The 12257-nt window shown below is 27.7% G+C and overlaps 1 protein-coding gene and 1 pseudogene across 1 annotated transcript; both read left to right on the top strand.

Moving 5' to 3' along the window:
- Nucleotides 1-2881: 2881 nt before the first annotated feature.
- Nucleotides 2882-3537, top strand: LOC107007038 (annotated as a pseudogene).
- Nucleotides 3538-7502: 3965 nt separating this feature from the next.
- Nucleotides 7503-8159, top strand: LOC107007085 (MADS-box transcription factor PHERES 2-like). The gene has a single exon (XM_015205549.1). The coding sequence runs from the start codon at nt 7503-7505 to the stop codon at nt 8157-8159; it is 657 nt and encodes a 218-aa protein (XP_015061035.1).
- The last annotated feature ends 4098 nt before the right edge of the window (nt 8160-12257 follow it).

Genomic DNA, 12257 nt, shown 5'->3' with positions numbered 1-12257 from the left:
CTTATTAATATTGTCATGTGTTATTCATTCACATTAAAAATATGTCAACTTTATATGTTTAATTAAAAAAACAATGTAATGTATTCTTACAAAGTGATATCGGGTGTGCTCATTCATAAAATATTATTATAAAAATTTAATACTAAAAATAAAATTTATTCATTTATTTTGTGATTGATTACTAATATGATAGACCACATCATATATTTTTAGGGGCAACAATATCCAGTAAATATAAAAGAAATGTACCATAGGTAATATACTTTTAATTCAATCATGGCAAAATTTAAAATATTAATTAGCTATTAATTGACGTATATATAAATAATAAAAAAATGTGCATCTTTTCATCTTCAACGACAACAACATTGAATAGAATATTCATTTTTTTGTTCAAATAAAAGAAATAAAATAAAAGAGAATAGAATAATATTAATTGGAATCAAAATAATACAACAATGAATTTTCAAAATGTTTGAAAATCATTCAAACTTTTATACTACTATGACTCTATCTTCCGGAATCTCCAAGATAATTATGCTTCCTTCTTCATTTTGTTGAACTTATACCAAATAATGTGATGAATCTTTGAAGAATATATCTATGATCTTCATCAAAGTGAAGGTCATATTGTGTCATCATCTTTTCTATGTCTTTGTTTCATTATGTACATGATTGATGAATAAAAAGACGAAGAAAAGAAAATAAAAAAACCTATACTACAAAAAAGAAAGAATGAAAAAATGAAAATAAACATTCAATATCTCTATAGATGATAGGTATTTATAGATTGGATAAGCCATAGAAATAGTTAGAAGGAAATTGAAAAGACATGCTATTTAAGTGAGAATATCAATAGATGGAGGTTTTTTTGTAACTCAATATATATAATTACAATAATAAATATACTTGAATTTTTTTGATTAATAAACAAATTATTTCATGAAAAGAAAGAAGAGAAAATATCAAAAAAGAGAGAAAAAAGAAAAAAAGAATGGAGGCCATAGAGAGGTGCCACATCACCTAGTCTATGGTCCTCATTTATATATATATATTGATTTCATGAACATACTATTTGACAAATTCAAATTTTAAAATTATTTTATATGTGCCGGTAATTTATAAAAAGAAGAAGATTATTAAAAGATTTATCAATTGAATCTAGAAAGAAAACTTACAAACATAACTTGTGCTTTAAAACTACATATAATATCTTTCACTCAAGACATAAATGACAAAAATACTTTTAAGTATGAATCATCTCATCATGATAACAAAAAAATAAGATATATTTTTATCATACTAAAAAGATAATATTATTATTGAAAAAAATATTTTTATCTTTAAGATAGACAAATAAATGTATTTTTACCCGAATTTTTGTTATGTTCCTATAAAAAATAATGGCATAATACATAAATATGCCTTTTAACTTGACTTTGAATTATATTTGTGCCTTTCAATTTTGGGTAAGCACGAGTAGACACTTGAACTTGTATAAAGTTGAACAAATAGACACACATGTCCTACATGTCATCCTATATGTCATTTTTTGTCCAACGTTACGTTGTGTCCTACGTGTATTTTGTCATGTAGGACTCATGTGTTTATTTATTTAAAAGTTGGATAGTTAAAGTGCATGTTTGTGCATAATGAAAGTTGGAGGTCAAAGTTAAAATTTGAATTCAAGTTTAGCAACTTAGATATTGAGTTTTTAATATTATTTAATAAAATAAATTTACGACTTGGCTTTATATATTATTAGTCCATTAAACTTGTCACTAAATTTTATTTGATACTCAAACTACGACTTGTTTCGATGGAACACATAAACACTCCACACATTTTTTTGTTCAAATTTTGAAAAAAAAAACCTATGTGTTCGTGAATACAAATGCTTATTATATAGTTATGTTAACCACATAAACATGTCATCTTAGTTAATTATACCTACATCCACCAAATTAGAACATGCTTTAGGTTTACCTTTTTTCTTTATATGAGCCAAATACATAAAACTAAAGAAAATGACATATTTTATATCCAACATATATTGTCATTTAATTTAATGTTAATGTCTAACATGATGTTAATATGAATATTAGATTATATATTCTTTTAATATTAGTTCAGATAACTTATTTAGTTATAAGTTATTTTTTAATTTTATAGAAATAAAAAAAATACTTCAAAGTATAATGTTCATTATTAATCTTTTATTTATTTACGTGAAAATATTAAAAAATTCATTGTTTTTCAACATTATGATTAAATAACGTATAAATGCAACTTATCACCGTAATGTTGGGTCCCTAACGAGCCTTTTCATATCTAGTATATATAAAAAGACGATTGGACATTCCTTATATAAATTTTTGGACAAAATTAATGTTAAAAAATAGGTAAAATTATAGTGGAGGACCATAAGTGCGGCAATATTGCAAATATAAGGACTATTAGTGCTCCATTTAAAAACTCAAGGATCACTTTGAGCCTTAACCCAAAAATGAGGGACTATTTTGATCTTTCATCAATTTTAACCTTTAAAGGATATACTAACATCTTTTATAAAACATATTTTCCATTATACTTTTCTACCAAATATGCCCATGTCACAATGTAAATATTACGCATTCCGTCTCCAAAAATAATCATGGAATATGACCTGTCAAAGTTTAGCAATTTAAAACTTTTTTAGAAAAAAAGTAAACAATTACATTAAAATCATATATTACACTAAACAATTTGCTTAAATTGGACCCAATTTATGATATTTCTTAATTTGTCTACATTAACAATTGTTGTTTGACATTATAAAAGCCAGACGCCTCTTCAAGTTATATATCAAAAGAAAGTGTTTATTTATTTTTGAGCATCAAATATGACGACAAAAAGGCTTAGAGATACTAGAAATTATAGTGAAAACACGAGGAACTCCATCTTAGATAAAAGAGTAACAAGTTTGTTTAAGAAAGCAGAAGAACTCTCTATTCTGTGTGATATAGAAGTCGCTATAATTATTTTTAAGCCAAGGAGTATCCAACCCATTGCTTGGAAATCTGCAAGTCTGGCTCAGGATGTCTTAACAAGGTATTTAAGTTGTGAAGCGAATGATAGGATTAGTATTGTCAAACATGAAACCTATCTTCAAAAGAAAGCGAAAAAGAAAGAAAAAGAAATTAGCAAATTAGAGAAAATGAATGAGGAGAAGGAAATGGAACTCCTCTTCAACCAACTAGTGGAGGGAAAGAGTATTAATGAACTTGATGCAAGACAAATGAAAGGTTTGTTAAAGGTGTATGCTGCTAAAGCGGTTAAAATAAATGAAAGAAAGGAACAACTGAAACAACCTCTAAATCTTCCATTCAACAACGAAAATATCACCGTATCAGCAAGCCCAATGAGGTTTCATTCAATGACTCGTGGTTTATTGAGACTATGGCTACATTAGGGGATGGAAGTGGTACAAAATCTGCGCCAACAAAAGCCAATAACACCAACTTTGGAGATAATGGACGTTTCAAGGATCTCGATTGAGAATATAATACATCTGTTGTTCTATTATTGTTTTTTCATGTTGCTTTTTTCATAGTGCGTTTTAATTTGTTGCATTTTTTTTATCCATTTCTTGTTATCGTACTTTATTTCAATTATTTATGAACGTTTTGTTGAAAAAATAAATTAATATTATTCAATCAACAAGTTATTTGTGTCAAACTTTGTACAAAGTTGAATCTTTATCTTTAATCGTATATATTTATTTCTCTTTAGTTTAGCAGCTTTTGATGTTTGATACAAAAGATATTTCATGTGCATATTAAAATTTAGGAATTTCCCTCTATATGTAGCGACCTCAATCTTTATGAATTTCCCAAAACAAATATTCACCATTTTTAGTCAAACACACACTCTCTTTCCTCTTAATCTTCCATCACATGGACATTTTGTGTTTGACACAAATGAATCCTCGCTACACAAATGTGTACATTATGTACACCAACCTAATTGACCTCAAAGACAGAAAATCAAGCAGATTGGTATACATAATCAAATATAGTTATCTGACTATCCATAGTTAACTGGAAAAATTTTCTTTTTTTTATCAAAAAAACTAAAAATTAATTTTGATGAATATATTCTATCTGTGAAATATATATAATCACATGTTCATATATTTATAAATGATTTTCAATTTATTCAATCAAGTATGATTCGTCCAAGAAAAAATAATAACACTGTGTTACCTCATATATAGGGGTAGTATAATAATATGAAAAATTATTGATCAAAAGTTAATGTAATAAAAGATGAATGATAGAAATAATAAATGTAATAACTTTGTGAATTCATAAAAAATAACAACATTGTGTTTGAAGATATTGTTAACTTGATTATTCATTTGTCATCTGAACTTTTGTTCTTCTTAAATAATGAAATATTAAGAAATACTAAATAAATAAAATAAAACGGCAAAGTTTAATTATACAGTAATAACTATTTTGAAGCAAACTTCCTAACATTCTAAATCACATGAGTAAGTCGAGGAGTGTACAAAATTGAATAGAAAATTGAACCAAATCGTAAATCGAGTCAAATCGAATAAAACCCGCTAGTGGTTTGATTTGACTTAATTTGGTATTGAAAAAAAAACCCGACTATGTTTGGGTTGGTTTGGTTTTAACTAAAAGACCCCAACCCGAGATCAAACCAACCCAACATTATATATATAACTTTAAAATTTTATTTTATATATAAAAATATTTACTTGGATATCATTTTAAAATATTTCTTATACTATTTCATAGTCTTTCTCTTTTAATATATTATTCAAGTTTGAAACTTAGAATTCAAAATGGTTCAATGAAGATTATAGTTTCCTATATGTTGATAATTATAATAAAACTGAAAGTAAAGTCAAATTAATACTAATGCAAAATAAAAAAATAAAAAAAATCAATTGAACACTAAGAATGACAACAATGTTGAATTTGTTCTTTAGTTTTACATTGGTTTAGATAATTAAAATATGTTATCTAATTTTAATTTTCCTCAAATATTTAGTATGGTAATTAATACTTATTAAACTTATTTTAGCATGATTCAGTATTTTTAAATTATGATTATTTTCATTATGACTTACAATATTTATTTTATATGATGATTTCATTATTATTTTTTATTGAACATTTTTGTGTCATCAATACTCATCTCATATTTTGTGTTATTCTTTTAAGAAACACCTTAGAGTAATTGTATTTTGATTGGACGAAAGAAATATTTGGAATACAAGTTAATTATATGTTTGTATGCAAACTTTATCGAAAAATCAAAAATCTGGAACATCCGAAATTTATTAGTTTGTTTCATTTATAAATTCAAAAATTTGACACAATGATTTAGTTTGGTATTTGAAAACTCAAACCAACCCGAGGTTGAAAAATCCGAAAAAAATCTGAATTTTATTAGTTTGGTTTGGTTTATAAATTTAAAATTTTTACACGAATGGTTTGGTTTGATATTTGAAAAATCTTAACCAACCCGGTCATGTACACCCCCATGAGTAACATTGATAAATAAAGTCATTCTTTTGTCTTGAGCATAAAAAAACAAATTGAGACAATTTCTCTCTCTCTTGAGAAGTTCAATAATTTTGTAAAAAGATGTTCAACCTATTTACATCACAAGAGAAATTGTTAACAAAAACAAAATAAATTTAGACTACATCATGTTAAATGCATATAATTAGAACTTACATAGTGATGTATATATTAAACAAGAAAATAGTTATTATATCATCAAAATAATTTCCTCAAGTACTAGAGGTTATGACATGTACCATCTTAGGATAGAACAATTAACTTCATCATAACAATGGTACCTCATATTCTGCTAAACTTCGAACTCACATAACGATAATAAATCACACAATTTTTTTAAAATGTAACAAGAAGAAGAGTAGAGGATTAAAAAAAATTGTGCTTGGAAAATGAGAGGAAGCCCCTCTATTTATAGTTAACAAATGGTAGTATGAACAAGTGTTTCTTGTTTCTTATCTCAAAAGTCATGACCTTTTCAAGAAGTCACAACCCTTTGGAAAAAGTTACAACTTATTGAAAAGGTCACAACATTGAGAAAGTCACAACTCATCAAAAAATCACAACCTTTCATAACAAGTATAACTTATCGAAAAGGCACAACTCATCGAAAAAGTCACAACCTAAATTAGGGATATTATAGTAATTTAACAATCAAATTAAGAGTTCATACTTTTAAGTAGGGGTGTACATGACCGGATTGATTCGGGTTTTTCAAATATCAAACGAAACCATTTGTGTCGGATTTTTGAATTTACAAACCAAACCGAACCAATAAAATTTGAGTTTTTCAACTTCGGATTTTTTCGGATTTCTTCGGGTTTTTTCGGATTTTCGAGTTTTTCGGTAAAGTGTTCATACAAACATATAATTTACTTCAACTGCAAATATTTCTTTATTCCTACCAAAATGCAACTATCTAAGTTATTTCTCAAGAAAATAACACAAAATATGATATGATTAATGACACTAAAATATCCACAAAAAAAATGATAAAATCGCGTAAAATAAATATTGAAAATTAATAAGTTATAATGAAATTGATCATAATTTAAAGTACTAAATCATACTAAAATAAGTTTAATAAGTATTAGTTACACTGACTAAATATTAAAAGGAAGTAAAATTAGATCATGTATTTTAATTGTCTACATCTATGTAATACTAAAAAACAAATATCCAATATTATTGTCATTCTTAGTGTTGAATTGATTTTCTTTTTTAATTAGTATTATTTTGATTTTTATTTAAATTTTATTATAATTATTAACATGTATGAACTATAATCTTTATTAGATCATTAAGGATTCTAACTTCCAAACATGAAATAAATATATTAAAAGATAAACACTATGAAAAAGTATAAGAGATATTTAATTTTTTTTTTATCAAAGTAAGTATTTTTACTTATAAAATAAAATTTAAAAATTATATATATAATGTCGGGTTGTTTTTTTTTTTATTTGAAACCAACCCAATCCAAATATAGTCGGGTTTCTTTTACAACACCAAACCAAGTCAAACCAAACTACTAGTCGTGGTTTTTATTTTTTTATTTTTGTTTGACTTGATTGCCGTTTGGTTCGATTTTTGGTTCAGTTTTGTACACTCCTACTTCTAAGGTAATATCACAATGTAAATATTGCGCTTTTGGTCTCCAAAAATAATTATGGAATATGACCTGTCGAAAAGTTTCAATTTTAAACTTTTTAAGGAAAAAAAGTAAAACAATTTTCTCAAAATCGGATTACACTAATCAATTTATTTAAAATTTGGATCCCAATTTATGATATTTCTTGATTTGACTACATTAACCATTCTTGTTTGACATTTATAAAGGCCATACGCCTCTTCAAGTCATATATTCTACTCCAGAAGAAAGTGTTTATTTATGTTTGAGTATCAAATATGGCTACAAAAAGGCTTAGGTATAATAGGAATTATAGTGAAAACGCGAGGAACTCCATCTTAGATAGAAGAGTAACAAGTTTGTTTAAGAAAGCAGAAGAACTCTCTATTCTGTGTGATATAGAAGTTGCTATGATTATTTTTAAGCCAGGGAGTATCCAACCCATTGCTTGGAAATCTGCAAGTCTGGCTCAGGATGTCTTAACAAGGTATTTAAGTTGTGAAGCGAATGATAGGATTAATATTGTCAAACATGAAACCTATCTTCAAAAGAAAGCGAAAAAGAAAGAAAAAGAAATTAGCAAATTAGAGAAAATGAATGAGGAGAAGGAAATGGAACTCCTCTTCAACCAACTAGTGGAGGGAAAGAGTATTAATGAACTTGATGCAAGACAAATGAAAAGTTTGTTAAAGGTGTGTGCTGCTAAAGCGGTTAAAATAAATGAAAGAAAGGAACAACTGAAACAACCTCTAAATCTTCCATCCAACAACGAAAATATCACCGTATCAGCAAGCCTAATGGGAGTTTCATTCAATGACTCGTGGTTTATTGAGACTATGGCTACATTAGGGGATGAAAGTGGTACAAAATCTGCGCCAACAAAAGCCAATAACACCAACTTTGGAGATAATGGACGTTTCAAGGATCTCGATTGAGAATATAATACATCTGTTGTTCTATTATTGTTTTTTCATGTTGCTTTTTTCATAGTGTGTTTTAATTTGTTGCATTTTTTTATCCATTTCTTGTTATCGTACTTTATTTCAATTATTTATGAACGTTTTGTTGAAAAAATAAATTAATATTATTCAATCAACAAGTTATTTGTGTCAAACTTTGAACAAAGTTGAATCTTTATCTTTAATCGTATATATTTATTTCTCTTTAGTTTAGCAGCTTTCGATGTTTGATACAAAAGGTATTTCATGTGCATATTAAAATTTAGGAATTTCACCCTACATGTAGCGATCTCAATCTTTATGAATTTCCAAAACAAATATTCACCATTTTTAGTCAAACACACACTCTCTTTCCTCTTAATCTTCCATCACAAGGACATTTTGTGTTTGGCACAAATGAATCCTCGCTACACAAATGTGTACATTATGTACAGCAACCTAATTGACCTCAAAGACAGAAAATCAAGCAGATTGGTATACATAATCAAAAATAATTATCTGACATCCATAGTTAACTGAAATTTTTTTCTCTTTTTTACCGAAAAAACTAAAAATTAAATTTGAAAAATATATTCTATCTGTGAAATATATACAATCACATGTTCATATACTTATAAATGATTTTCAATTTATTCAATCAAGTATGATTTGTTCAAGAAAAAATAATAACACTGTGTTACCTCATATATAGGGTAGTATAATAATATGAAAAATTATTGGTCAAAAGTTAATGTAATAAAAGATGAAAGATAGAAATAATGAATGTAATAACTATGTGAATTCATAAAAAATAACAACATTGTGTTTGAAGATATGTTAACTTGATTATTCATTCGTCATCTGAACTTTTCTTCTTCTAAAATAATGAAATATTAAGAAATACTAAATAAATAAAATAAAACGGCAAAGTTTAATTATATAGTAATAACTATTTTGAAGAAAACTTCCTAACATTCTAAATCACATGAGTAAGTCTAGGAGTGTACAAAATCGAATCGAAAATCGAATCAAATCGTAAATCAAGTCAAATCGAAAAAAAATCTGACTAGTGGTTTGATTTGACTTAATTTGGTATTGAAAAAAAAATCCGACTATGTTTGGGTTGGTTTGATTTTAACTAAAAGAACCCAACCCGAGACCAAACCAAACCAACCCAACATTATATATATCACTTTAAAATTTTATTTTATATATAAAAATATTTACTTTGGTATCATTTTAAAATATTTCTTATACTATTTCATAGTCTTTCTCTTTTAATATATTATTTCAAGTTTGAAACTTAGAATTCAGAATGGTTCAATGAAGATTATAGTTCATAGATGTTGATAATTATAATAAAGGCCTAAGTCATACACAATCCCCTAAACTTGTCCACATATTTCATTTAGACACCTCACTTCAACTGTATACCTTTTGAACACTTATATTGTAAGAGATTTGTACCTATTAAACATTTTGTGCTGACATGGCAGCATGTGTGTAGTAGGGCTGGCAGGGGGACCGGGATGGCCCGCCCCGGCCCGCGTCCCGCCCCGACCCGTCCGAACCCGGCCCATCCCCCAGGGTTTAAGGGGTGGGGGATGAGGGGCCCGGTCAGGGGCCGGTTCACCCCTGCGTCCCCGTCGACCCGGCCCGGTTGAACCGGCCGGTTTGCGGGATCCCCCCCCCATTTTTTTTTTAAATTTAAAAAACTATTCGTTTAGATCCGTTGGGGAAACGGCTAGTGGGCCCCCCAACGGATTTATGCCCCTTTTTGTGTTCCCAAACACCCCCTACCACCCCGTACAACCCCCCTACTTTTAAAACTTTATTTTAAACCCTCAAGTTATTATAATTACACTTTAACCCATTTTTAATACTATAAATACACCTATCCTCTACTATTTCTTACAAAATCATCTATTCTCATTTCTCTCATCTATTTTCTATATCCTATCAACTCTCAACTCTCAAGTGTCAATCTTAATTTCTGTTCAATTTTAAAATTTCATATTATTAGAATCCATATATTTCAATTTTCAATTCAAAATTTTCATATTATATCAATAAATATAATTATATTATCTCATATTTGTTATCAAGTATTGGTTGGAGACTTGGAGTTACAAATTACAAGTTACAACAAATCACAAGCTTCAACAATCGGTTTAACGTCTGCTATTAACGCAGACGTTTGGTACATTCGTTTCATAATATTTATATTTTATTTTTCGTCTTTACTTTTGTGTTATTATTATTTTTATATTACACTTTATATATATATATATATATATATATATATATATATATAATTAAGTATGTGTTCTAGCAAAAAAAATAGCGGTAAAGGAAAAGAGAAAGCACAAGATAACGAAGAAAGTAGACTTTTTAAATTATTTAATTTTGGTAAAAAAAATAGTAAAGAAAAAAAGAATAGTATAAGTGGTGGTACTTCATCTAAATCAACGAGTAGAGTTAGATTTAACATAAATGATTCTACTTATGTTGATGATACTCCTTATAATATTGATTCAAATGTTCAACTCGACCACGAAAGTTTAGAACGACGTTATGGTAATATTAATCCTAATGTTGATGAAAATTCAGGTGAAGAAGTACAAGCTGATTTGGGAGAAGAGGAGTTAGATGAAACACCTACTAGTCCGGTGACAGAAGTTCCAAATGAGACTATCAATTTACCGGAGCAAAATTTTGGACATCCACCCCTTATACCTCCCACAAGGGAGAAGGTGAAGTATAACCGACCTAAAACTTCTATTGTGTGGAAATTTATGACTTTTGATAAAGAAAATAGTGTTGCTATTTGTAATAAGTGTAAGCAACCTTTTAAACATAAACAAGGTGGGGGTCAAGGTGGAACGGGGGGATTAAATAGACATTTGTTATCTTGTGTGCCGATTCAATATAAAGAAGCTAAAGCATTAGCCAATAGAAAAAATGGAATTTCAATTAATGAATTAGATATTACCAGTAATGCATCAATAGGGGCTTCTAACATGGTTCAAGGAACATTAGATCCTTTTAACCCCGCTGGTCCAATACCACAACGTAAATATAATAAGGAATTAGATCGGGAAAATTTAGCTAAAATGGTTTCTGTTTGTGGTTTGTTTTATAGTTTTCCTTCAAATCCCGATTTTGTTGAATATATTCAACAAACTTATAATCCGGATTATAAAGGCTTTTCAAGAAATACTGTTAAAACTGATGTTTTTGAATATCAAGGTAAACATTGTCAATTTCTTCGTTGTCTATTTAGCATATTAGATAGTAGAGTGTCTATAACTTCGGACATGGGTCGTAGTGTTAATGGAAATGATTATTTAACTATTACTGCACATTGGATTGATCATAATTGGAATTTGCAAAAAAGAATTATAAGTTATAAACTATATATATAGAAAAAAACTGGTGCATATTTAGCTTCAAATATTTTAACTGTTTTAGATTATTACATGATTATAGATAAAATAATGTCTGTCGCATTAGATAATGCATCTAATAATACAAATACTGCTAACATGTTAAAGTTAGATTATGTCCAATTGACAATAAAGTTTTTCATGTTAGATGTGTTGCACATATATTAAATTTAGTTGTACAAGATGGTATTTCATTATTTGATTGTGGTAGCGTAAAAGTTGAATATGCTGTTACCTGGTTTTTCATACAAACAATGCTGCTAGAGTTAGGGAATTTAATGAGCGTTGTTCACTATGTGAATTGTCACCTAGAAAAATTTCAAAACATATTTAAAAAAGGTGGAATTTTCTTTACGAAATGCTTTCGGTTGCTTATAAATATAGAAGACCCATACAAATGGTTTTTAATGCTCATAATGCTGACCCATTAGATAGAATTTGTGATGAAGATTGGGAAGAAACTAAAGAACTATTACAATTTTTAAGACTTTTTTATGATGCTACTACCATGTTTTCGGGAATTTATTATCCTACTATTTCATCCGTATTAATAAATATTTGTGCTCTTTCAATTCAATTTTGTAAATATAAAAAATAGATAAATTTAGAGTTGCAATTGAAGGTATGATTGAAAAATTTAAAAAATATT

The sequence above is a fragment of the Solanum pennellii genome, chromosome 12 (genome assembly GCF_001406875.1).
Source record: "Solanum pennellii chromosome 12, SPENNV200".
Lineage (NCBI taxonomy): Eukaryota > Viridiplantae > Streptophyta > Magnoliopsida > Solanales > Solanaceae > Solanum > Solanum pennellii.
This window is presented reverse-complemented; position numbering and strand designations above follow the sequence as displayed.

What these genes read in the sequence shown, in the direction of transcription:
- LOC107007085 (XM_015205549.1), top strand. Translation starts at nt 7,503, where the DNA reads ATGGCTACAAAAAGGCTTAGGTATAATAGGAATTATAGTGAAAACGCG.